At 40.9% G+C, this 26056-nt stretch overlaps 1 protein-coding gene across 8 annotated transcripts in view; it reads right to left on the bottom strand.

Annotated features, from left to right (window-relative positions):
* RNF144A (ring finger protein 144A) overlaps positions 1-25866 on the bottom strand; it is a 62935-nt gene extending 37069 nt beyond the window's left edge. The window contains exons 1-3 of one of the 8 annotated variants that reach the window (XR_014944239.1): positions 24777-25866; positions 9373-9462; positions 7475-7604 (exon numbers count right to left, since the gene is read on the bottom strand). Coding sequence is in view for 2 of the 8 variants with exons in the window: in XM_085542155.1 (XP_085398281.1) it covers positions 9373-9462; positions 24431-24571 (231 nt within the window). In the remaining 6 variants the exon portion in view is untranslated. Of the gene's footprint in view, positions 1-1023; positions 6319-7474; positions 7605-9372; positions 9463-23651; positions 23748-24430; positions 24698-24776 lie in introns of those variants that run through there. The other 7 variants (XM_015859385.3, XM_015859386.3, XM_085542155.1 and 4 more) reach the window with 7 other exon arrangements.
* Between the last annotated feature and the right edge of the window lie 190 nt (positions 25867-26056).

Raw genomic sequence — 26056 nt, 5'->3', positions numbered from 1 at the left:
TACTCAAGGCTCCTCAAGTTAAAGTTTTCTAAACAAAAAACACTGACAAGCTACAAATCTTTGATTTAGAGAGTGAGTGCAGAGGAATACTATTACTCTTTTCTCCATGCATCTCTGTAAATCTGAGCACAGCTCTTAAAAATCAATAGGTGTTGGGCTTTAATCGTTTCTAGTTCCCATGTAGTTTTCTCTTCTTACTCAGTGGTTAATCATAGTACATTAAGGTGCCTTTGGAGCTTGAAGTGTAGTATTTGTTTCCTCGTTTATAAAAAAATTTTAACAACAAAAGCTACAGGGTGATCTACATTTATAAATGGGTCTCACTACCAACTAGGTAATTTAGTAAGGATGTTAAGAAACTGATAGGACTTTGCTCTCTTAACCTTGTGCAAGAGACCTGAATATATTAGACCTTTCCCCAAATTAACATACACATTGTAGAAGGTACTTCCAACCTAAATCATTCCGTCACGTGTAGTTCAGATGTGTTAAATGTTGTCACATTCTGTACATTCATGAGAGCAGCAGTGGGCAGTGGTTCTGAGCATGGCACACGCATTCTGCTTTATCTCTGATTCCTCTGGGTTCCCTCGTTCTGGAAAGACAGTGAACTGGAAAGAGTCCAGCAGAGGGCCACAACAGTGACTGGGCCTTGGAGTATCTCCCATGTGAAGAAAGACTGAGAGCCCTGGGACTGTTCAGCCTGAAGAAGAAATGACTGAGGGGGGAATCTTATCAGTGTGTCAATAGTTTACAGGCTGGTTCGGCCCGGTTCTGTGACAAGTGGGGCAGAGGGATTTCACAAATTCCGCACCTCCAGAAAAGGGAAACAGGGAATCCCAAAATAATTAAAAATAGCAGCAGTGATCTGAGGAGAAACAAACTAATTTACTAAATATGGTATTGGAATGCAAGATAACACACTATAATACAATATAATTAGAATTGAAGCTAATAAATCAAATATAATGAGAGCATATCTGAAAGCTGTAGGCCTTACAGTAATATTGAAATTATACGCACAGTCTGGACAGGCAGCAGTGAGGAGAGGTGAAGAGCGATGAAGAGAATAACCTGATGAGGTGACATTGCCAGGAGTTCTATCTCCTCTATGACCGCAAAGACCCCCTGGGGAATGTAGTTCTACTCTTCTGGACAGGTACCCGGAACTGGAGTATTAACACTTTAACTCCCAGTGCACTACATGATGTTATGATGTGGAATGCCAGTAACCAAAAATCATCAAACCATGACACAATGCTTATAAATACTTAATGGACAGAAGTCAAGTGGATGGGCCAGGTTATTTTTGGTTGTGCCCATTGACAGGACAAGGGACAATGGGCACAAACTGGGACTCAGGAAGTTCCATCTGAAACTGAGAAACAACTTATTTGTGTGTGACAGAACAGCCCAGAGAGGTTGCAGACTCTCCTTCTCACCTGGATGCTTTCCTGTGTGACTGGCCTGCTGTGGGGAATCTGCTTTAGGAGGGGGTCTATTCCAGATCTCTATCTCCAGAGATGCCTTCCAACCCGTATGATTCTCTGACTGTGCAGCAAGAGTACCAAAATGCTACTCTCACTAGACTTTCTTATAGGCTGCTGTACTTGTTCTCTTACTTGTAGAATGCACGCAGAGAACAAGGATAGAAAATGTATTTATTCTTAGCAGAGCGACATAGCATGCAGCATAAAGCAGGGGAAATTTGATAGGATTTACTCTGGCAAGGAGGGGAAAACATTTCTAGTGCACCTTACATTTGTGTTCATCATTCTAGGGGCTTATAAAGAAAAGCTTTAAGAACAATCAATCAGATGAATAGCTTTCATATATGAGTTTTGATGGCTTTTAAAGAAACTTAATATTAACAGCATTTTCATTTTACTTCCTAAAGAAAGAAACAAAACGTAGAAACAACATTTATATTTAAAGCACTGATATCCATAAAAATGTATTCCTTAAGCTATTTTAGAAAGTGAGCTCCTCTTATATATCCAAGCAAGCAATTAATGATCAAAAAGGTCACGAGAGTTTGTCATGTGTAACAAATATCCATGAAACAGCTCCTTAGAGGCATTCCCCTCCCTGCATGAAACACCTCAAGTCTCACACCTTGAACCTAAGTCATATCTGGAAAAATCTGATTTAGAAGCTCTGCAGATAGTCAGATAGTAGCTCTGCGTGGTACGTGCTGGAGTGGATCACAGGTTTCAGAAGCTAAGTCATAATAATAAAGTTATGAAGCTCAACTAATAAATATCCTTGATACAAAATTTACTGCTTCAAAAAACATGAGTATCTGAATTTAGCGTTAAACCATTTTCTCTAGACCCATTTGAGTGTCAGAAAAGATGTCAGAAGCAGAATGTGAGAGTTTTGACAGCTCTGGCACCTTTCCTTTTGTATGCAGCACTAAAAAAAAAACAAACATCATCTCAACCATTTAATATTTTAATGATAAAAATAAAGTAAAAAACAAAACAAAACAACAACAACAACAAAAAAAACTTAGGAAAACAAAATTTCACTGGAAAGAAAAAATATTATTAAGAAGACTGAATTAAAAAATGGTAGTTAAAGATATTCTACACTTTCCAGATGCCACATGTTGAACTTGGAAAGAGTCCTACTATCTAAAATGCTCAGTTCATACTTTCCCAAACCAAACAAGAAAAAAAACCCACAGAAGCCTGCTTTTTAATTTTTTTTTATTTTTTAAAAGCTTCTGGGAAGATCACAGATGAGGTCGTTTACCACAGTTCAAACCAAGTTACATGGTACTTGCATAGACATGTGCCACCCACCCAGCTCAAGACATAATGTCCTATTTTAAGAAAACCCACTGCACTAAAAAATGAATCTTTTTTGTAAGTTCCGTAATTGTTGCTTTTCCCTATTTTCCCTATTTTACTTTAATGGTGTTTTATGTTAAGGAGATGGTGAAAGAGCAGCTACATTGGTCTGACATACCAGTTTTAAAATAGAAACGGAGAGGAATTGGTCCAGAGGTTCTAAACCAAACAACATGAGTGGCAACCCACTGTTTAAAATTAGCTCTTGTGGTTTGTTTTTAGATATTCCTAGTAGCAAATTCAATCTGACTACTCTCTCCCTTAGTTGACTTTATTGTACCTAGCAATCTAGGAGACCAGTAATAGAAATTTCACTTAAAATATAGCTATTAATGTTCCTAAAGATAGCCTATTGTATGAGTAAGCTTTGTCACAGTCTCTAGATTTCCCACACACACACATCACCGTCGCTCTTGTAGAGGACAAAGGACAATAAGTGCTTGGCTAGGAGTTAAAATCTCTACGTGCATTTAGGATTAAATAGTTGGTCAATATTAAAACTAGACAGGAAGGAAAAAAAAACCAAAAAAAAACCAAAAAAAAAACTGCTACAGGGAGGGAACAGAACACTGAAATGTCTTTGAATTTCTATTTTAAGATTAATGAGGAATAACCACCACACCAGATCTGTACCACCTTTATTTCCTAAAATCCCTGGTTAACCTTCACTGACAACTAATACAGTATTTTGCCCCAATCAATTGGGGTACTCTGCCCTTTTGTTTCTTTCCATCAGGAAACAGATTAAACAGATTCAATAGCAGAGTAGTGCTACTTCAAAAGTACATAGGAGATAGAAAAAGAGCAGAGGGCTGTTGCTTCTCCAAAAGAAGCAGAACAAGCCTTTCTCTAAGTAGAGGGGGAACATAAGGACAGCACGTCTTACAGCAATGAGCACAAACGGGAATAAGAGAATCACAGCTCAAAGAAAGGTACTTGAAGGGCTTCATAATTCATTTAGGCCAGAGGCAGACCATTGTAGGAAGATACCACAGTGCAAGAAAAGATGGGAAATCCAGTGATTCTTTCATCCATACTAAACACTACTATGAAAAGGGAACAGGTAGCTGTTACTACAACGGCCATAAGCCAAGGCAGTGCTACATAAGCTTTAAACACCTGAAGCCTAATAGGTGAAGTCATGTACTCACATTAACAGTGTGTTTGAGAACATGACCGACAAAGCAACTAGGTCAGTAACTGATTAATCCCAGGCACGTTTGTAATCTAATCTGTGCTTTAAAATAACAACAGAAAACCCAAGCCCTGCTAGCAAAGGCCTACAGAAGACAGTAATGATTAGAGGACGTGCAGACCAGGAAGAGGCATCAAAATACAAGATATCAAGACACTTAAATTGTAAGCTGACCACACGTGGCTTCTGAATGGTAGTTACCAAATGAATGAAAATAACTAGCCATTTAGAAAGTGTTTCATAAAAACAGGAGTGTAAACAATGGCATTAGAGTTGGAATGCAAGCTATGGGGAAGAGAATTCTTCCCCCACTCACTGGTCACAGCACTTTGTCACTAAGTGGCCAACTGGACATGATTCAAACCTATGAACAGAAGTTACCTGAGCTTGGTTGATGAAGACTGCTCTAATACCTGCGTGCAACCTGAAGTAACCTGGAGGCCTGGGATACTGGGACACCAGCAGTGGTTAGCAGATGGAAAAAGCAGGCAAAGTTGTATGTAGCACATAAAAGAATATAATTATCCTTTGTCACAGACAGTTTGTACTCTCTCCCGCATTCTCCACTAACTCTCAAAATTAAATGTTTTTATTCTGGAGAGACTGACTTTGTGTTTTGGTTCAAGAAAGCGTGGTCGAAAAGTGGGTGTTGTGCTTGGAACAGCAAGTGGTGAGGTTTGAGAGGGCTCCAAGTTCCTGGAGAAGTTAATTCCACAGCTCCTGAGACAGCTTCTGCTATTGCACCACTCAGCTTGTTCCTGCAACAGACTCAGCCACCAACCTGCCTCTTCCTCAGATCTGAGCTCCAGCCTTTATGGTAGCAGCACTTCAAAATTATGACAGACGCAAGAAGAGCTACTGAATAACAGGAAAGTTATTTGGCAAGCTGTAAATCAGCCTTCTACCTTAGTAGCAAAGGAAAGGACAGTATGAAACTCACATCATTTCCCTGAGATGCGGAGCTCTTCAGCAGCTTTGTTCCCACTGGCAGTTCTAATCTGTACAGCTGTTTCAACTGAACGTAATAATTTCTTAGGGAAATGAAACTGAAAAGGAGACATGCAAAAAGCAAACCAGAGCTGAACACAGAAAAAGGAAGAGCTCAGAATCAAGCTATTCAGGATGGGATGAAGATTCAGTAACAACAATTTGAGAATTTACATGGAGAGAGCTTTTGTACTGATTTTACTTGGAAGGACACTGGAAAAATACAGGAGAATGAAAAACTGGTAGCATAAAATTAGAGGATCCAGAGCAATCCCTGAATCTAGGAAGGTGCAAGAAAGTTTCTCAAGCACACCTGCAGAGAATCTTGTTCAAGAGGAGGAGAAAAGTGGAAGCTTTGTTTGGGAAAGCTCAGGTACCAACTTTGACACGCAATAACAAGACCCTTCTGCATGAAACAAGTCAATTTCTACAAGGACTGGTCTGCATTGATTGCTTAATGTTTTTCTTTGAAGGTCAAAAATATACAACAGCAGACAAATGCCTTAAATTATGCCTATTTGTCCACTTTACACATTGCCAGTACATTCCAGCACATTTAAGTACTGGAATCTTACTGCATTCTCTATTTTGTGTGTGCAAGGTCAGCTTCCCCTACTTCCTTTTCACTCACTGCACAGGGGAAAAAACTGGGCTATGCCCCAGTCGGCCAACTCTTCAAATCCATTCTTAACAGAGAAGCAGCCAGTTTCACATAGCCTGGAACAATCTATTCAGAGAGCTCATTTCACATACACACAACATCTGTTCAAAAAGCAAACGTTTGCAGCCAGATTTCAGTTCTACAAAACAAAAGGGGAGAAAAAAAAACAAAAAACCCTCCCATTTAGTTCTCAGCATATGGTACTACCTCCAAAACAGCTTATTCAATCTGCACCTTCTATAAATCTAGACTACAATCTCAAAAGATCACAACAACAGAGAAGGGAAAAATCTTCCAATATTTGAAATAAAAGCCCAGAGATGTAACCTACAGCTGAGGATTTCAATCAAATGCCAAGTTTGTCTGGAATAATTGCAACACACTAAGAACTTATTTTATTTTTAATTCAAGACTGAGAATTCCTGGCCTGGTTAGGACCATTCTTTGTCACTTTGCACAAACCACAGCAGTGCACATATAAACAACAGAGCAAACAAGGAACACAGATGGCTCTAAAATGAGCTGATATAAGATACTTTATAAAATTTTATTTTTCAAAAAGAAGAAAGAAAAAAAAAAGAAGAAGAAAAAGAAAAAAGAAAAAAAAGAAAAAGAAAAAAAAAAATCATTGTCCACTTTTACCACTTCCAAACCTTTCTTTGCTATCAGAGAGGAGATTTCCTGTGGACTAAAGTCAATAGGTTTACTTTCACATCTTATTTCATGAACTATAATTAAACGAACTTTACCTAGTGGCTGTTGCCACAAACTGTGTTTGTCACCTCTGCAGCACAGTTCTTTCTTCCTTTCACAGACTGATAAAAACAAACTCAACACCTCTAAGCGTTTTATATTCACATCTTCACTAACTTTCATTTCCCCTCTCAAAATTTCCAAGCTGAACTCAGCAGCAGTCTGACACAACCAACACAGCTTGGCTACAAAATATAACAGAATAATAATAATAATGAAATGATGTATGTGTCACCGGAGCTGGATCATCCACACTGCACACTCATCCCTGATCTGTGGCACACCAACTCAGTTACAGGGATCTCAGCTGCCACCGGGCTTATAGACAGCAAATTAGAATACATTAACTTTGCTATGACATCTGATGCAAAGCCAAGGCACTGTGATCTGATGCAAAGCCAAGACACTTTCACAACAAAATGGAACATAAGAAATATTTAGAAGATATGAACAAGAAGACAAACAACTCCATAAGAAACCTCCACAATCTCAAACCAACTCTAGATTATTAGAGAAGTTTGCCTTTTCCTGGCAAACTCTGATTTTTCACTCTGATTTTCACAATTAGTTCCTTCTCTCTCAGCTAATGAGCAGGAGTAAGCTATAGAGCTACATCTATGAAAGCATCTCTAAAGAAGAGATGCACAAGCTTTTCCCAAGATACTTAGAGAAGAAAAATCAATACTTAGAGCAGCTCAGCAAGTTCTGTCGATGTGTTTACTATCATACTAAGGAAACGGCAGGCTTTTGCCTGCTAGACAAGGATAATCACAGTGCAGCACTCTTCTGCTTTGTATTAATAGCCTGAATTATGTATGGTATGTTCTTGTTCGTCACACAAATACCTCATGATCATCCGTATGCCACAAATATTTTCCAATACAGACTTCTGCCAGAATATGCACCATTCCAGTAATCCTTCAGAGCCATTCCAGGGTATGCAGGAAGCAGAAAGATTCAAAATCAAGTCTCACTTCAGCTATGGAAGAGCACAGTGAGGCTGAGCTGTTCAGGCTCATCACAGAAGCCCGGAAGAGACTGATAAGAGTCCAGGGTTGCTTCACATTGGCGGACCACTATGCATGAAGAGATAGGACTCTCCTGGGAGAAGGATGGAGAGCTGATCTTGGTAAAGAAACCTGGAGATGCCTGGCTTATTTGTTTAACACATGGGGATCAAGAGGAGAAATAGTCACTACCTGTATGCAAATGACACAATGTAACACATCACAAAGTACAAAATGAGTTATCTAAGCTAGAGAGATGTCATTGACTGCCAGGACAAATGGGCATAAACTTGTTATTATATATTTATTATAGAAACTTGAAGAAATGTTCTAGAGTAACAGACATGAACCAAAAGTTTCTACTACATCTTCCCAAAATAAGTATGGGGAGCATAAATAATGATTACTTGTGAGATGAAAGTTTATGAAAGGAGAAGTTACACAATCCACAGCTCAAACTGCAAGGGACACAAGAAATCATTTCCAGTTCTTCATGTTACAGTTTTAAACCAACTGCTTAAAATAATAATAAGCAATGAAGAGTTGTTTAATATCATTTTTTAAAGGAAGGGGTATTGAAGATGCTGAAATGCTCTGGTTTAAAATCAATTGTTTCTATTTCTTTCCATTTTTGTTTTTCTGTAAGTAAAAAAAGAGCATGACAAAATATTTTTTTTCTAGTTGGTATGAAAAGAGTGAGCAAGAAAGAAAATGCTATATGAAAAATATTTCAACAAACTTTACAGTTAAGCAGTATTTCCTCACACTAAGACATGTCACTCAAGTTAAGCATGCAGCTTTTTGTATAAAAATTCAATACATAAACTCAAGCCAATGAGGAAATGGTTATGCTTTTTTTCACACTGGGCTCTTCTTGTGCTTAGAAAAAGTCACGCAAGAACATTGTTAAAGTTTGAACGCTAAGCCAAGAATATCAGTTTGAAAGGAAAGAAGAAAATAATCTGCTAGTCTGTATATATACGAGTTTACAATACTACTTCCAAAAGATGCATGAAAGCAAAAGTGGCATTGCTCACAAAAATGGAAAACACTGAATAGCTAATTACAAGCTCAAGCAAATGAAAAATCTGAAATTTACATTAATTTCCACATATGGCAACATATGATGGTAAACATAATGCAGCACTTACAGCACTAGTGATGTTTACATGATCTTTTCTAAACCACAAGCAGAATAAGAATGGGGACAGTTTCATTACTTAAAGAGAATTTTTACTGCCTTCTAGAAGGCAAGATTAGCACTTGTGCTACATTTTTTTTTCCTTTGTTGGAAATGCATTTGCTATGACATGAGTACATATAGATCTATAGCCAACTCAAGAAAGAAATCACTTCTTTTGTTACTGTATTTCCTTATTTGGATTATTACTGCTGGTTAAAAATGAAAGCATAGTATTGTGGAACACCAAGCTACTAAATCAAGGAATGTATCTGAAAGCAAATCAGGCTCTCGCATAAAGTTTGATGAAAATAAAAACCTAATTAGCCTATTTAAGATAGTACAATAAGACTATGCTTTGAAGACAGTTATAGAACTGCACCAAAACAACTCCCCCGTGCCCTGGGCTTCTCTAGGAAGTTAACTGGAATGCAGATTTTTGCTTTTTTCCTACATTTAATTGGTAAATAAGCCAGCTTTTTTCATTGTAGAGCTCCATAATTAAAAACAAACTTTAACAAATTCCCTCCTCTGTAGCAGTTCAGGCTATGTGGTTTTGATTTTTATGGGAGAACACAGCAACAGTTCCAGAGCCTCCATAAAGCCCTTCTCTCAGGGGCTTTTTTTCCAGCTCCTGTTGGCATAAGAGTCCTATGAAAGAGTGTCTGCATTGGAAACTGCATCTGCGTGTGCCCAGGCCAAATGCTGCCAAGACAGTCAATGCAAGCGCCTACCACAACAAGCTCTCCTTTGTCAGTCACAGGGATCCCATGAGACAGCACCAACCAGTCTAGGAATTTGGCTCGATGCAGAGGTAGACAAGCCTGAAAAACAAAAATAAGGGTCAGACTTTATTTAGATTGACTGTATAAAACCGGAACTCACCGCTCTGTTCCATCAATGAGCTTTGAAAAGTGTGTGGTGGCACAAGTGGTCTTACTGAAGACAAAAAATTCACCTCTCAACTCTTTTTGGCTCAAGGAGCATGTGGGATGGGATAAGTCTTCCAAAAGTGACACGATAGAGATTTTGTAATGCAATGTATTTTTACACCTGAAGGGGAAAAATATATTTTATAATGTCTCACATAGATTCAGTCCTCATGGTCAGAGCTTCACAAAAGTATACTCTGAAGGATCACAGGCTGAATACAGCAGTAGATTCAGGGACTTCTTATGTGCAAGAACTACACTGAATTAAGGCAGCTTTCCACACACTTAACAAAGCATTCCTAGAAACTGTACCAGGACAACATACACACAAAATCACATGCAAAGCCCACCACTTTGAGCAAAGCTAGTCTGTAGGCAGAGCATTTTAATAAATATGATAAAATGCCAGGGAAGAGGAGGAATTCAGAATACAGCAGTTGGCAGGAGTGCTGCTTTCATTCCAAGCCATTTCCCATTTTCCAGTTTATCCAAGTGTTACTTCTGAGAAAGAAACCATTGCTCCTTTACAGTGAATACTCAGAAAAGCTATGTCCTCAAATAGAGCAAGTAGATTTTAAACATGAAAGCAATCTTTTATTACTTTGTTCGTTTTCTTTAAAGCAGTTTTGGAATTAGCTTATAGCCACACACACAAGATTCTGGTCTTCCTTAATTTCATAATCATGAGTTTTATCAAAGTAACATTTTAAAACAGCTGCACATTTCAAGGCACAGTTTAACCTTTGGAAGTTTTGAAAACGACCATTTTCATTTCTGCAACATTCTCAGCTTCCACACTGATTTCCACTTAGAGAGATGTGATATAGAAAAGAAAAAAACAAAAAACCAACTCTCATACTTAAAAAGCAAAAGAAAGAAAAAAGAAAAAAAGAAAAAAAGAAGAAAAAAAAAAAGAAAAAGAAGAAGAAAGAAAGAAAGGAATAAAAGAAAGAACAGCAAGCATCAGTAGCTAAAAGAGTGACCAGACAGCTCAGGGAACTTTTATTTGCACAAACTTTTATCCACAGACATTTATGCACATGCACTGTAACATCTTTGAGCTATCCAACATGCTGTTCATCCAACTGTTGTCACCAAAAGGAGGTTCTCTCCTCCTTTCTTGCACATTCCCCTCACTTTTTAACCTTTTCCTCCTACTTGCTTCATTGCCTCAAATTCTGCTTGAAAATTAGGAAATAGGACCAACTGTGGTTATTGCCCTCTTCCCACATTCTTTTGATGCTTTAGGGAAGAAATGACAATCAAAATCTATTTTCATTATGGTACATCTGCTAATTAAAAAAAGTAGCTTCCTTGAGCTGAAGGTCAGAGGGAGCATCGCATGTATTAGCTGGTTGGCCTGAATTCCAGAGATTACCTATGTCCCATCTAGTCTGAATGCTAGACAGGCTACAAACACTGCCCAAACACGTGGTCTGCCTTGATCTGGACAACTCAAGAGATGCACTGTTTTCTCCAGTGGTGGAGAAAGCAAGTTACTGGTATCCTGTCAGCTTTGCTTGTGGGGCTACTTAGCTTTAGTCAGTGACTGTAGTTGCATGGCTCTCCTAAATGGGAATGGAGACTGGGGGGCACGGGGAGCAGGGTGGGCTGGAGAGGAATAAAACAAAGGAAATTGCCTTCCTGCAGCTTCCTCCCTTTTCTGTCTTTCAAAGCCTGGAGTAATCTAAGGAAACAATTCCCTTTTTGTCAGTGTTTTCTCCTGCACCATCTTTTCTAACCCCCAGAATTCAGGGGGATCTCAGGGATTTACCTCCTGTTGCAGGCCTTTCCTTCCTTAACCAAAGTGGAAATTTCAGTTCTCCTCTCCAGCATTTTCTTGAAGACACACAGCTACTAGGTTAAGCTCTGCAGAGAGACAAAACTCTTACATCCCCTCCCACACAAGGCTTTCCCAGGAGGCTCTCCCTTCATTAGACAGCATCCTGACAGCCACCCAGCCTGCAGGGTGACCCAGCCTGACAGTACCCAGCACCTTGCCTCATTAGAGGCAAGGTGAATCTGGCCATCTAGATCATGCAGAAAGATCATGCAAAAGCCACACAAAATGCAGTTTTTCCCCATCAGACAACCAAACTGTTTACTCAGGTACTCAAGATCTTCCACCTCTCCTTGGGTTTCAACCAAAAACTTAGATAAGTATTCTGAGAGGACCTACAGAATTATCATCTCTGCATGACACCTTGCCCTTTTGAATTACATGACAAAAATGTGTTCCATCAGAAACAACAAATCCCTCTGTAATTTAAATCATCTTCTCGGTCTGTTTTCTCTTGATTATTTTCCCCCAGTGTTTCAAGAGCCAGAAGCCTGCTTCTGACCTGCCTATGACATTGCTCTGCTGGCAATGAAGGACAGTGCATCACACGGAGGTGGACATGACACAGCAACCAATCTGACATGTTTTAAACATTTGCCTTTGGACGACTGTAGGTCTGCCCTAAAACTACCTGAACAAGGACACAATAAAACCAATGCACGGGCAAGTAAATAAATAAAAGCTGCTCGTAACTCATCCTTTCCACATTAAATCACTACCAGGAATTGTTTCAGCACTAATAATTCTCATGGCTCTTTTTTTTTAATACCTCCTACAAGTTTTCAAAAGACCTTTTAAACATGGGAAAAATAAAACCAGATGCAGAATGTACATATTAAACTGTCATTAATGTGTTGCAAGGAGAAGAATCTTTCTTTTACAAATCCCAGCCAAGGATAATTTAATCCTTGTCCCTCTCCAATCCTTCCAGCTATGCACTGGTATGCTAAATGAAGTTCTATATGCAGTATGCTTGCAGAGCTCCTGCATTCCAGGATGCTGTCTCCCATGCTACAGATGTCCAGAAAATCACTACATACTTATACCTGGTTTCCCTCGTTAAAAACAAGTCACTGTTGTGACTGTCTAGTTATCTATAAAATATGAGAAAGACAGAGTAGTAATCAGTGTAATTGGCTTTTTAACAAACAAACAAATAAATAAATAGAGATGGCGTCTGGTCTATGCTCGGTCCTTCTGGAGCATTTTCATTGCCGCTTTATTTCCCACAGACCTCCACTTGTTAATATTTCTGCTGCTCCATTCACCCAGTGTGTTTTTGCTGACATGCTGTAATGCCTCTCCTAACAAGTAAGCTCCATTGTACAAAGCCACAAGCTGACAGGCAGAATTAGGAAACCTGCATCAGGCTCAGCACAGGACCAGTGACAGATGAGGAAAGAAAGGCTATGGGATCTGCTCTGTATTTATGTGACAGCCCACAGTTCATCTGCTTTTGTGTCAGCCAGGAGGCACAAATGGCCGTGAAACTCATCTCCCTCAGCTCCATTCTGTCAGAGCTGATGATGCAGCTCATGGCCCAGCAGCCACAGGGTCCAAGGACAAACGCCTCAGGACAGAAAGGAAAAAAAAGGATGAAATTTGACAGCTTATGTGCACAATTTCAGCTTTGGATTCTCACTTTTGCTTACTGTAGGGACAACGTGTGATTATGCAAAAAAATAAAACCCTCACTGGCATCCTTCAACACTGTCAGGAGATGGCATTTGTGCAGTCCTACGCTGTCACCATGACAGAGAAAGGCAAGAATCACAGGGTGATGGTGAGATTCCCTCAGCAGCAATCACTCCCCAGGGCAGTAAAGGAGCCAGGGACAAAGAGAAATTCTGCTGTGCATGATGTTCACATGCCACACCAACGCCAAGTCCTGTGATCCCTGAGCTAACGAGGTTACATCTTGAAAGATTTAAACTGAATGCAACCACACTATTTAGCAGAGAAAAAATGCAGACCTCTTTGGGTAAAGCTCTGGGCTGTTTGGTGTCAGCTAACTCTGCTGTTCTTCAAGTCAAGAGGTGAAATCCCCATGGACCTCTAAGACCAGCCACCCATGTGCTCCAGTTCTTCCATTTGGTTTTACCAGATATATAGCTCACGTCATTCTCTCTTGGCAAGCACAGTACAGACTACCACAGCTGAACACCTATTCACCTAGCTGATTTGTGACATTAAGATGCTTTCTTAGCAGATCCCACGTGGGAAGCTCTATGGAAGCCATGTGATTTCATGAAGGCAGAAAGGCTCAAAATACAGTGAGAGAAGATTCTTTAATAAAATCCACTCACACCAATACATCACATACAGAGTGTTGAAAATTGGGCAATGTATTTCTAACACGGGAAGCCAGACAATTTAATTACGAGGTCTACTTTGAAGCTGACAGCTATTACTGCTCAACTAACTCCAGGATGCACTTGAAAAAAAAATCTTCATCATTTCAGATTTGTAACAAGGGGTGGTCTTCTCTTGGATTTAACTACCAGGTTTATTATAGTAGTGCAACTGAAATCCACACACAATTAAGTCTTTGTGAGAAGATGACTCCCCCTGCACACCTGCTCATTAAAAAGCTGGAATGGAAAATGTCTTCTCTATATTTATTTTTCCCTCCAGTGAAGAACAAACACGCAAAAGCTACTGTTAACATAATGAAATCGGCATTGCATATTTATTTTACTGCAGGAGGTTTTGTAATGACTGCATTTCAAGAGCGGTTGGAGGGAAGCTGAAGAAATAAGGTATGGATTCCTGTGAAAAGGCAGATGCAGGCATATCACACCACTTTGAACAATTTCTGCACAATGCGGAAAAAATTGCTTTTTCCACATGGCTTGCTAGTCTAGTTTCTTAAGGAGAAATATTAAAATATTGTGGCTATGATTTGCATAGAATTGCCAAGCGGAGTAATAAAAGACTGAATTTTGGATAATTTCTAACTATCCCTCAGACATGTATGAGAATGTAAGGCAGGTTATTTTTTCTTCCTCCATTTGCAAGAGCTGCTTGAAGTGATTATTCACTTAAAGCACTAAACAAAAATTAAGCTATCGTTTAAGGGCAGCTTCAAGCTGACCTACAATTCTGCGCAGATTTAACCTAACCTCATTTTGACAGTCAGTCACAGAGGGAGCAGAGAAGTCAATGCTTATCTCTGACACTCTGAAATGCAGAAAGTATTCTTCTGGAAAAAGAGTGGTCTTTTGTTCTAAAGTACATGTTTATTTTTAAGTTTATTTTTAAGCCATGGGTTTGTATTTTTGCAGCCGAGAAGCATTTAAATTGCCTCTTGAAACTCAGGCACACAGGGAATGACTAGGTGAGAAGAAATATGTGGGGTAATTCCTTTTGGACTACAAACTGTCCACAGTTCATGAGGTGTTAACAGGTACAACTGCACGCCATGCAACCTACAGCCAGAGGGATGGAACTGGAGTGGTTTGGTGGTTTGGAGTGGCTGGCAGCATTCTCCATGGCAAACAGAGGTGCTAAAAAGGAAGCAGGGAGAAGCTGGTAGCACAGGGTTACCTTGAAACATAGGCTCCCTAAGGTCTCAGTGTTTTGTGGGGGTACTCTCCCTACAGCTGTAGAATGTGTGTCATTGCTCTTCCCCCTGTATCTTGTGTTGTACCAGTATACTCACTAGAGTCACTGTATCAGCTGGGAGGATTGTGGTCTTTTCTCACTAGAGTCACTGTATCAGCTGGGAGGATTGTGGTCTTTTGATGGGAAAGTGAGTTAGATAAGGAATGGGCCATTAATTTTCTGCTTCACATTTGCCATCTAGCCTCAAAAACCAACAGATAAAAACAAAAAACACCAATCCCTTAACCCAGATAGAAGCACAGGAGACTACAGGGAATGGAAGAGAATGTTAAAGGAGATGGCAATGATCTGAACAAGAACTGTCAGTAAGGAAAATACAGCTCTGTAAGAGAGCACACAACCCATCTCTGTGTGTGCCATTACTCATGTAGAACATGGTATGCAGTGCTGTAATTCATAACGCCACAGCAATAAAGGCCCCATTCAGTCCAACTGCCTCTACCACTAACACCAGACGATCCTCTAAGAAGCCTCCAAAATAACTCCAGTCCTCCCAGTCATGCAGTACTGCTCATTCAGTTATGTTACACATAAGCTTTCACATCTTGGAGAAGATGAACTTTTAATGTGTACCACCAGATGCCCAATACTCTTGTTCATTTTGTGACAGACTGCCCTGAAGCCACTCTTTGTGTTTATGCGATTTGCATATGTGGGTACATACCCAGAATAGATTACATCTGCCAAAGCGTACTGCCTTCAGATGAAAATCACTTTATTTAACTGTATTTGCTTTATTACTTTTTGAGAAGCTCACATCTTGTTTTCTTTGACAGTTCCATTATTATTAACCATTAGAATCCAGAGGAAATGCCAATATTAAAAACCAGCGAGTACTTTTTGGAAATACTTTTTTCAAACCATCTTAATTAAAAAAATAAAAATAAAAATAAAAATAAAAATAAAAATAAAAATAAAAATAATAAAAAAAAATAAAAATAAAAATAAAAATATCCTCATTTTGCTGTTTCAATGTAGTGAACAAGTAGTAAGAAAATGGAAGGGTCTTTATTATTATTACTGCTAATATTAAAAGTTGCTCTTTAGAGAAATTTGAGAATGTTGGATTTAAAGTTCTCAGGCAAATCAGAAGCATTTTCTGATCACTGCAGAGCTCCCAACACTGTAGGTCTATATTAACTGTAAATGGCAGAGGCCCCCTAATCAAAGGAAAAGTCAGTCTGACACTTACTATCCGTAACACATGATAAAGCAACCACTGAAGACATAGCTATCAAGAAGCCTTCTTGAGCATTTGCATGTGCATCAAAATACAGTGCACAATCAAGATGCAAGGCAGGAACACGTGTCTTCTGAATTATTTCTTACTGTCATGTTACAGCATTCACCATTTCAAGCACTCAGGTTCTTTGTATCCTCACAAAATAGAAATGAAACAATCAGGGCTATGTTGATGAACGTTTCAAAAGAACTCTCAAAGGAACTTCTGATACACTCCCACTCAAGTACTGAAACATTTGGGCAGCAGAGACTTTGGCACCTCAGAGCAGCTAACACAAAACACTTAGACTCATGCGCACGACATCTATAAAGTGGATTTCCCACACATACTGTGGAAGACCTACTTGCCAACACCAAGAAAAAACTCCTGCAACCTCACAACAACCCTCAAGTGCAAAGAGACCTCCTGTCACCCCAATCACCGCCTCCAAATATTTGTTTAGAGGCAAGTCACTCTCTTTTAATTTTATGCAGTTGCCAGCATATCCTGAGCTGTTCTCTTTACCATCAAAGAAACGCTGACCCAACAGTGCCATTCCCTACATATTGGCTTTCCCCCCTCCCTTCTCAACAGGGAGATAAGCAGCCCACTGCAAGAATGAATGGACCATTTTGAATTGCAAGAAGTTCGGTATGTTTTTCAGTAAAGTGAGGGGGGTGGGGGAAAGGTTACTTTATTGCTTTCCTTTATAAGGCTACAACCCCAGATTTCTGCCAACTTCTCAGCACAACTGACAAACATTTAAAAAAGTCTAAAACACATTTATCATAAATCTTTAAACTAGGAAGGATCTAGACCTTATTATAATTGGCAGATTTCTGGTCTTTCATATCAGCCTACTTGCCCAAAGTCACTCGGACTACAAACAAATTCTGAGATAGAACAAAACTTTCTTTGATATCATACTCTGAGTTCTCCAGATTCTTAAGAAATTTAACAAAATAGGACTGGATAATTCTCATTTCACAGATATTAACATAGTCTTATATGAAAGTTCCTTTCATAGTTAGAAGACATGGATTTCTATGTTAGTCAAGGTGACTTTGGTAGGACATCCAGATACAATGGTCTGCTTTTCATTTTATCCTGGCCCTTTCCAAGTTAAATTTTTAGTTAACATTCTGCCTACAACAACACAAAAGCTGTAATTCAAAAAGAAAAAAAAAAAAAAAAGGAGAAAAAAAAAAAGCACAATCCTTGCTCTTCTTTCACACCTCAAGAATGAATTGGTATCACAGTGTAAAATATCCAGTTATTTCAATGAAAAGAACAGGACAGTCTGAAAGTGTGATAATTGAAGCTATATGAAGAAAGATCCCAAGGTGAGAAGAAGCAGCAGAAATCTTGTGTGATCCTGCTGCCCTTCCAGTGATCCCTCCTGAAGACATTTCACACAACAGAAAACAAATCCATGATCCTCCTAACAACAAGCAACCAGCCTCCTTTAAACACTCATACCTTTCAGTGCAGAAAAAGCTTCAAAGCAATAGTCTAAATTGAAAGGCAGGGAACACAGCCATAAACACAAGATTTCATTCAAATCTGTGAACTTCAGCTGTTTAAGGAGCTAATGGAAATGTGAAATGACTGGTGAAAATATTTAGCGCTAACTGACAGTTTGCTAAAAAGACTATCACACTCTTTGGATTTAGATGTCATCTAAGGATTTGTCATAACTTGATTTTAAGCTAAATATCCAATGTGAACTGCAGCTAGAACTAGATTGCTGCTCCCTCTGAAGTTAGATTTTTTCCAAACTGTGTCAATTTGAAACAAAAGATGAAAGAAAAGTGGGTTATCAGCCTACTAATGTGCCTCTTTGCAGATGCAAAAGGGTCAGGAAAACAAGCAAGAATTATATACTTCATCCTAAATAACAGTCACTGGCAAAGTATTACAGAATGGATTTTAACACATAAATCCACACAGAGTCAAAGTCTGAGACTGCTTCTCCAGCAGGATATTACATTGCAGAAGAAAGGAGATAAATATGGGACATGACATCTTGAATACTACCAAATCAGATGCCCAGAGATGGCAGCCATTTGATGCCAGGTGACTTTTGCAGCATAAGAAACTGCAGCAAAGCAAAGGATGGTTCAGACAGTCTCCTTTAGAGTCACACAGCTCCAAAGCACAGGGCAGGACCAACCAGCTGCACTGGAGCCAACAACAGCATGGACAGCTGCCAGGTTCAGCAGCACTGCTTGGTGCAAGACACAGCACAAACATGCTCACCGGAACAGTTCCCAAGACCAGAGATTGGCACTAAACTCAGAAGATAAAAAAGAAAAACAAGCTATGAGATAAACTGGCACCCTGCAGGTGAGCACGAGAAGAGGAAGTGCCATGACCTTCTGGGGCCTCTGACTGTTTACCATCAGAGCTTCAGACGAGATAGCATATGAAGTGGCTGGTGTCAACACATCTAATAACCTCAAAGGTCACTGTGACATTGTGCTTAAGGACCTTACTTTGTGTTTCACCTCCCCGAACCAGCCTGAACTGCTGCCTGCTCTGCCTGCAGGTTACCCAAGGCATGAAGGCCCTGACCCAGAAGCGGCCTCAGGAGTCCCTCAGGCTACTGACCTGGCACATGGCTAAGCTGCTCAGCATCACCTCAATCCATCGGGATCCATCAGGACAGCCCTGCAACCCTTTGGCCTACACAGCCAGCAAGTCAGGCCTTGAGGGTCAGATGAGGCCAGGCTCTGGGATGCTTTGAGTACAAACGACATACTTGAGCTGGCCCACTGCTCCCAGGCACAGGGAATAAACCCAGTGCATTTTCCCACTATAGCTTTGCTAGAAAGCTACACACACAGTGACTTATACAAACATAACCTACTAATTCACTGTAGAGAGAAACATCATCTGCAAACCTCTCTAGATCTAAGGCGTCAACAACTATATATAGTTGAAAGAGCATAAGAAATGCTAAAATGAAAAACTTTTAATAAGAGAGGAGCTGTATAAATATAAATATATATATATATATATATAGCATGTGTGCATATACTTTCTTCCCTCTCTCCAAAAACATAATATGAATTGCCTCTTCACAAATCAAACCTCTCCAACACATATTTCTGGTCAGTACTTTTCCCCACAAAGGCTAGAAAGTCAGTGTGCAAAGGTAAAAGTAACATAGAGATAATGGGAGGAAGTAGATGTAGGTGTTTCTCCTCCAGGTTCTAAACATAAGAAATACTTTACACGTGAGGGGAAAATGATGATACAACATTAATGAAACCACCATGAAGAAGAAAACAGTCAAGAAGGTATGTTTAATAGTGAGCAAAAGGGACCAGGAGAAGCAGACTGTTTACATAAAACCAATACAGAGAAGAAATAAAATTGAACTGTTTCAGTTTGTGTCCTGTCATACAACATGCTCCATTCTGGGAGTGATCCCTATAAACAAAAGCTGCCAGAAACTTAAAGCTGCTGGGTCTCCAAAGAATTGATGCTGCATGACAAAGCTAGCAAATGGAGGAAGTAAGCTGAAATAACCATTTTAACATCATGAAAGCACCATATATTATGTTCTTTATAACAATACAACTAACAGAAGTTTTTGGATTCCATTTTTTTTTTTCCTATCCACATGCTCTTGCAGCTGTATTATAAAGTAAGTTGTGGTTAAAGAATAAAATCAAATATTTGTTCTTTTTCCATATTCAAAATACTCATAAAGGAAGTCATAGTTTGAGATAAAGTAAAAATAAATAAATAAATAAATAAAATAGCACCACAACGTAAGCTGTTTCGTAAGCAACTGAGCCAGCAAAATCCAGTTTCCTAGGAATGTGTGTGTCAAAGTGGTAGGAAGAGTTCAGGCTGCAGCCGCTCCTTCTGTGAGGATCTCTCCATCTGCTCAGGCTGCCTGCTGTCAGCCCACTGCTGGGCTTATTGGAGATAAGCTTCAACCCCTCTTGTAAATGCAACTGGAATTAGTCAAGAGGTTTAAAAGTTATTAAGAGCTAGAGTGAAAGACAGACATTCACAGAGGGAGTCGCACGTAATCTCTATTTTCTTAGAAAGCCAGGCTAATATACACACTGACTGCAAATAGCTCAGCCTTGAATTTTCACTTGCTGCTACAAGATCACACTAGAGATGTAAGCCTGGCCACCCAGATCGCAGGGCACTGCTGTAATTCCATCTGGATGCATGATTTCTCAATGCAGGCATAGAGAAATGAAGGAAACCTCCTTTGTTAAGCAGCAATAGAAGAACAAATCAGATTTTAAAAACCTGTATTTTCCTTTCATGAAATGCAAACATTGTTGGAGGCCCATAAAAACACAACTGCCTTAAGCAATACGGATATGAACAAACTTCACAGCAGTGTAACCAAGCTCAGAGAGTACTGTCTTTGTTTCATTGCTTCCTAGAAGCTATATACACAAACAAGCTCAAAGGTAGGTTGGGCTCAGGTAGGGTTCAGTTTTCTGCCCTCTACATGCAGCAGAGTAGTTATGAAGGCTTAACATTTGGCACATCCCAACAGCCTGCAATGGGCAGAGACTGCTCCCAGTCAGCAGACTCATAGCTTGGTGATCAGCACATCCAAATCAGGAGAGGATGCACCTCAAGGGCAAGGCGCTGAGAAAGAGAAAGGCACCAGAAATCAGGGCAAGGACTGCTTCAGGAAAGCTACTGTGGATGAGACACACATTCAGCTCCATCAGCAGTTCTGCCATATCGGCCCCCTTAGAGATAATGCTTGGAGAATTAGAGGGTAAAAATACTTCATATAAAGCAAAGCAATATATAACAGCTTTATGTATACTGATAGAAAAATACATTAGTATCTGGAAGAATAAGAAATATACATGTTTCTGTGTTATCTTCACCAGTAATGAGACATGAAGCAGACTATCTGGTAAACAGCAACAACAGAAATAAGAAGCAAAAGAAGTTGTTGATCATGCAACAGATGGCAGGGCAGAAGGGCAATAATGGACTCTTGTTTTAATACAGTCTTCCAAATTCCTACTTCTGTTCCACACTAGCTGAACTCAGGAGTCCTTCACAAAGGCTGACATTTCCAACAGTTGTCAGGTAGCATTGCATTCTACTTACAGGGCTGGAGCTATGATGAAGGCAGGTTGAGCTGAAGATGCGATCGATTTCAGACTGCATGAGCTCATGGTGGAGTTTTATGATAACGGAGAAAAACTACAGCACTCTGGAAACTGGATCAATAATATTTCCAAATTAAATTCTGAAATAAATGCAAACAAAGATTTGCAAACTAGCTGCTCAGAAGAAAAGTTCTGATCAGTGCAAGCAAAACTGAGCACTTGTACACAGCACACAAAGTCAGAATCTTGTATTTCAAACGACCTTCAAGGCTCTATCTTCACTCCTAAGTATTTCAGATGATCCTTTGAATGTTCTGTGGTGGAAAAAAAAGAGCCATAAAATTGTTTGATTTGGAAAAGACTTCCCCCCTGCAATGAACAGGGACATCTACAGCTCAGCCAGATGCTCAGAGCCCCATCCAGCCTGACCTTGAGCATCTCCAGACACAGGGCTTTCACCACATTGAAGGCCACATTACATAAGCATTAGTCTACCTATTCCATCCTAAGTTGTTTCTGCTTGTTACAAACAGGGTGCAGTTTCAATAAACTGGCACAGCAGTACCTGGAAGATAACACAGTCATATTGTCCACGTAACAAGCCACTGCCCACTTGCCATTCTCTGGATGTAAAGACAGAAGTAATCCTATAGAAAGAAAATGCCATTGAAATGCCATCATCTTGCCAAAACTAGAACCATCTTATGAAGGTTTTATTTCTCACATAAGTAACAAGCACCAGGCATTAATTCACTTTTTCTGTTCCTCTTTTTTTTCCCCCTCCCACAGCTATTTGAGGAAGGTCACTTACACGTCATCACTGTAAATATCACCACCAGCATGCAGTCAAGGTATGTGAAAATCAGCATTGTACAAGCACTCTCAGCTCCAGTATTCAATGACTTCACAAGCAGGAAACCTGTATTTCCAATTTGATTTGAAACACACAGATAATGAAATAGAAAGTTATTCCCACTGCTTTGCAACACACAGCCAGAGAAGTGTGTGTGTTTTCAACGGCTTATCTCAGCCATCAGAACTGGGAAATAAAAATTATCATTAGGATCTTTTTGCCTGATCTCCTTCAAAAGGTCAGTGAAATACAAACATTACGAGCTCCTTTCTGCAGAGGAAAACAACTGCCTTGTAAAAAGAACAGCTGACCACATCCTAAGCTGGGCATAGCAGAATTACCAAACCCAACTGAGTGGTGTGTTGGTGTGCAACTGCTTTCCCTTTCCTTTTTTTGCAACTCAAGAGATAAGAAAAGGCATCCAGTTAAAAGCAGATCTCCCAGTCAAGCCACAGCCTATTGACACAGCTGCCTATCAGTTCTACTCCACAGGAAATACAAGAAATGCAACACGTTCTGATTTCCTGGTACTCCCATTCTCTAGGAGAGAAAGAGAGGGGCTACACAAACAGACCAAACTGCAGGATGATCCAAGCTGTTGTTTTTCCCTACGTCAGCACTGGGAGGGCAAACAACAGCTCTTTGCCAGCCTATGAGAGCACTCTTGTAAATACAGCAGATACACTAAGGCCATTCATGCCACCCCCCCACCCCCCTTATGGCACCACAGCCAAAACTCATGGTTAGGATAGCAGCCTTGTCCTTTGGCTTAACTGAAAGAAAAGTTGTCACAAGTTATTTGAGAGGGAAAAAATACACTCAAAACGGAACAAAAACATGGAATGCAGCACTGGAAAAAGCACTAGGAACAAAAACAGTTCATTATGATATCCTTTTCCGCAAATTATTGCCTTAAAATACCAAACTATGCAGAATCCAGATTGTAAGTGAAGATAACTCAATAGTGTTTGAAGATAACTTGCAATGCTAAGCTTCAAGGACAAAACTCCACAATAACAGCTTGTAGATGATAAACACATGATTTGGTCTAGCAGTTCTAGAACAGGAACAAAGAACATCTGGAAAGGACAAAAATTAACCCTTGGTTTTACCCAAAGAATGTCTCAATCAAAGGAGTTGCATCACATTGATACATTGTGCTTTTATTTCAAGCACAGATGGCTTCTCCCTGTCACGAGCAATATTCCAGTTGCACAAGAGGATAATGAATCTTGAAGTCCAGTGAAAGAAGGGGAGAAGGAATAAAACTTCATCCCAAGGAAAAAGGAAATAAATACTACCTTTTACAAGCAACTCAAAACAAAGCAAAAACTAAAGTAAAGATTCCACCCCCATCCAGCCTCCTAATTCTCCTTATTTAATCTTATTTTAGGTAAGTAACAAACTTCAATTCGGGTCATTTTGCCTTACCACAAGACAGAGGGCCAACATCTCCTACAGTCATACAAGTTCTCCTCCTTCACCACAAGGATCCCTTGAGGTATGAACACTTTAAGGCACCAATCTGCCCCAAACATCCTCATGCAGCCTCCTTCCTCCACCTCCCCCCACCCCACCCTGCTGGATCTCAGGTTCACAAGCAAAACACAGAGGCAATGAGAAAGGCCAGCAACTATGAGCTGTAGCACCAAGCAACTGGAACCGATGTCATTTCCAATAGCATTCTGCCCAAGAACGTTGCCTCTTCAGCTGCAGCCTCTCCTAGGTCAGCACTGATAAGCTGATGTGAAATGAAGCAATCCCATTTCACAACATAAACAGTTGTTTGACCGCACTGTGAACGATATAAACATACGGATCCATTTATAAACCATTCTTCCTACTTATTGCAGAACACAGCATGACTTGTTCCAGGGTAGAAATAACAGTATTTCCAAGAACAGAAAGAAACTTGGGCAGCTTACATCTTTCTCCAGCAGCCTGCCCCATCGATGCTCCTGGCTTAGAAGCCATAGAAACAAAGTAACAGAGATGCTACTTCAAGAGGATACCCTTGGTTTCAAGGGGAGAGCAACCTTCTTATCACGCACGTGGCTTTTGATACTTCAAAAGGAAGAAAGAAAGAAAAGCAGCCATGGCAGCATCTCTTAATCGCAGCGAACGAAGCTAAAATCAGGGAGAAAACACCTCCAACTCCTAGTCCTCCACCCTGTGACCCGAACAAGACCATTTCTCTCCCGAAAACACACCGTGTGTTGCTGAGAACGGTCTGTTAGATGGAGGGCGAGCTCCTCGGTGTAAACTGGAGGACAGCGGGCACACAACTCCCAGGAACCGCTCTCCTCCCCGAGGCTGCACCGGGGGCAACGGCTCCACCGATGCGCTCCCATCCGTTCGATGCACCACCCCCCCCCCCCCCCCGGCCACCGAGCGGCACACGGCAACGGGACCGCAGCACCGCGCACCCGGGGAGGCCGAGACCGGCAGCTGTCAACCGGCACCGGAGAACCGGCCCTTATGTAAAGGATTCCGGGCCACCCGCTGCGAAGACACACCGCCACCCCCCTGAGATCCTCAGCAGAGCCGCCGCCTTACCGCTGCTCTCCAGCCCCGCCGGGATGGTTGCGAAGGTGCGCAGCTTTACCCGGTGGAGCCGCAGCCGGGCGCCGCCGCCCTGCGCATGGTCTCCCCCCGCCGGCAGCCACCGAGCGAAGTACGCGCGGCCGGCGCCGCTCGTGGGCTTTTCCCCAGGGCCGACGGCGGCGGCGGAGGGTGGGGTGAGGGCGAACGAGGGCGGGCGCGCCCACAGCTACGCGAGCACCATTAACCTCCGCGGTGCCGCCGCCGCTTGCTCGCTTTGAAGCGGCCGCGCAGCGCTGCGCCGCGCCAGGCGTTGTGGCTCCCCCTTGTGGCTGCACACAGTGCGGGGATGCCGGGCTTTCCCGCTTGGCTCTCCTTCCTTTTGTCCTGCGTTGGCAGTGGCTGCGGGCCCGGCGGCAAAACAGGTCGTTCGGCGGTAGGAAAAGAAACAATGGGGGTTTTACAAAGCAAGGCAGAAGGGTTCCAGCCTTGTTGCCAGGATAGGAAGAGGAGAAACATAAGGAAACCAGGAGGCTGTTTTGCAGGTGCTCTTTCGCAAGCATTGTTTAGTAAAAAAGAGAAAATCATCACCACGAAACAAAAAACCACCAACAACAAAAAATCCCGCAGCAACAACAAATCCCAACAGCTGCTTTCCTGTTGTTGGCTTACAACGCCAGCACGAAAGACACCGAGCTACTGAGGTGGGCGGGAGAGTCATCACCATTGTTCTCCATCCAACACTGCCATTGATATAGTGCAGGCAGAGTGTCCGGGTTATATTTCTTAAATGAGAAAGAGAGAAAGAGAAAGAGAAAGAGAAAGAGAAAGAGAAAGAGAAAGAGAAAGAGAAAGAGAAAGAGAAAGAGAGAGAAGAAAGAAAGGAAAGGAAAGGAAAGGAAAGGAAAGAAGAGGAAAGGAAAGGAAAGGAAAGGAAAGGAAAGGAAAGGAAAGGAAAGGAAAGGAAAGGAAAGAAAGGAAAGGAAAGGAAAGGAAGGAAGAAGAAGAAAGGAAGAAAGAAAGGAAGAGAGAAAGGAAGAGAGAAAGGAAGAAAGGAAGAGAGGGAGAGAGGGAGAGAGGGAGAGAGGGAGAGAGGGAGAGAGGGAGAGAGGGAGAGAGGGAGAGAGGAGAGAGGGAGAGAGGGAGAGAGGGAGAGGGAGAGAGAGAGGGGAGAGAGGGAAAGAAAGAAAGAAAGAAAGAAAGAAAGAAAGAAAGAAAGAAAGAAAGAAAGAAAGAAAGAAAGAAAGAAAGAAAGAAAAGAAAGAAAGAAAGAAAGAAAGAGAGAGAGAGAGAAA

Source organism: Coturnix japonica, chromosome 3 (genome assembly GCF_054131305.1).
Source record: "Coturnix japonica strain WE chromosome 3, WE-NBRP24, whole genome shotgun sequence".
Lineage (NCBI taxonomy): Eukaryota > Metazoa > Chordata > Aves > Galliformes > Phasianidae > Coturnix > Coturnix japonica.
Note: the sequence above shows the minus strand (reverse complement) of the source record. Positions and strands in the feature narration are given on the sequence as shown.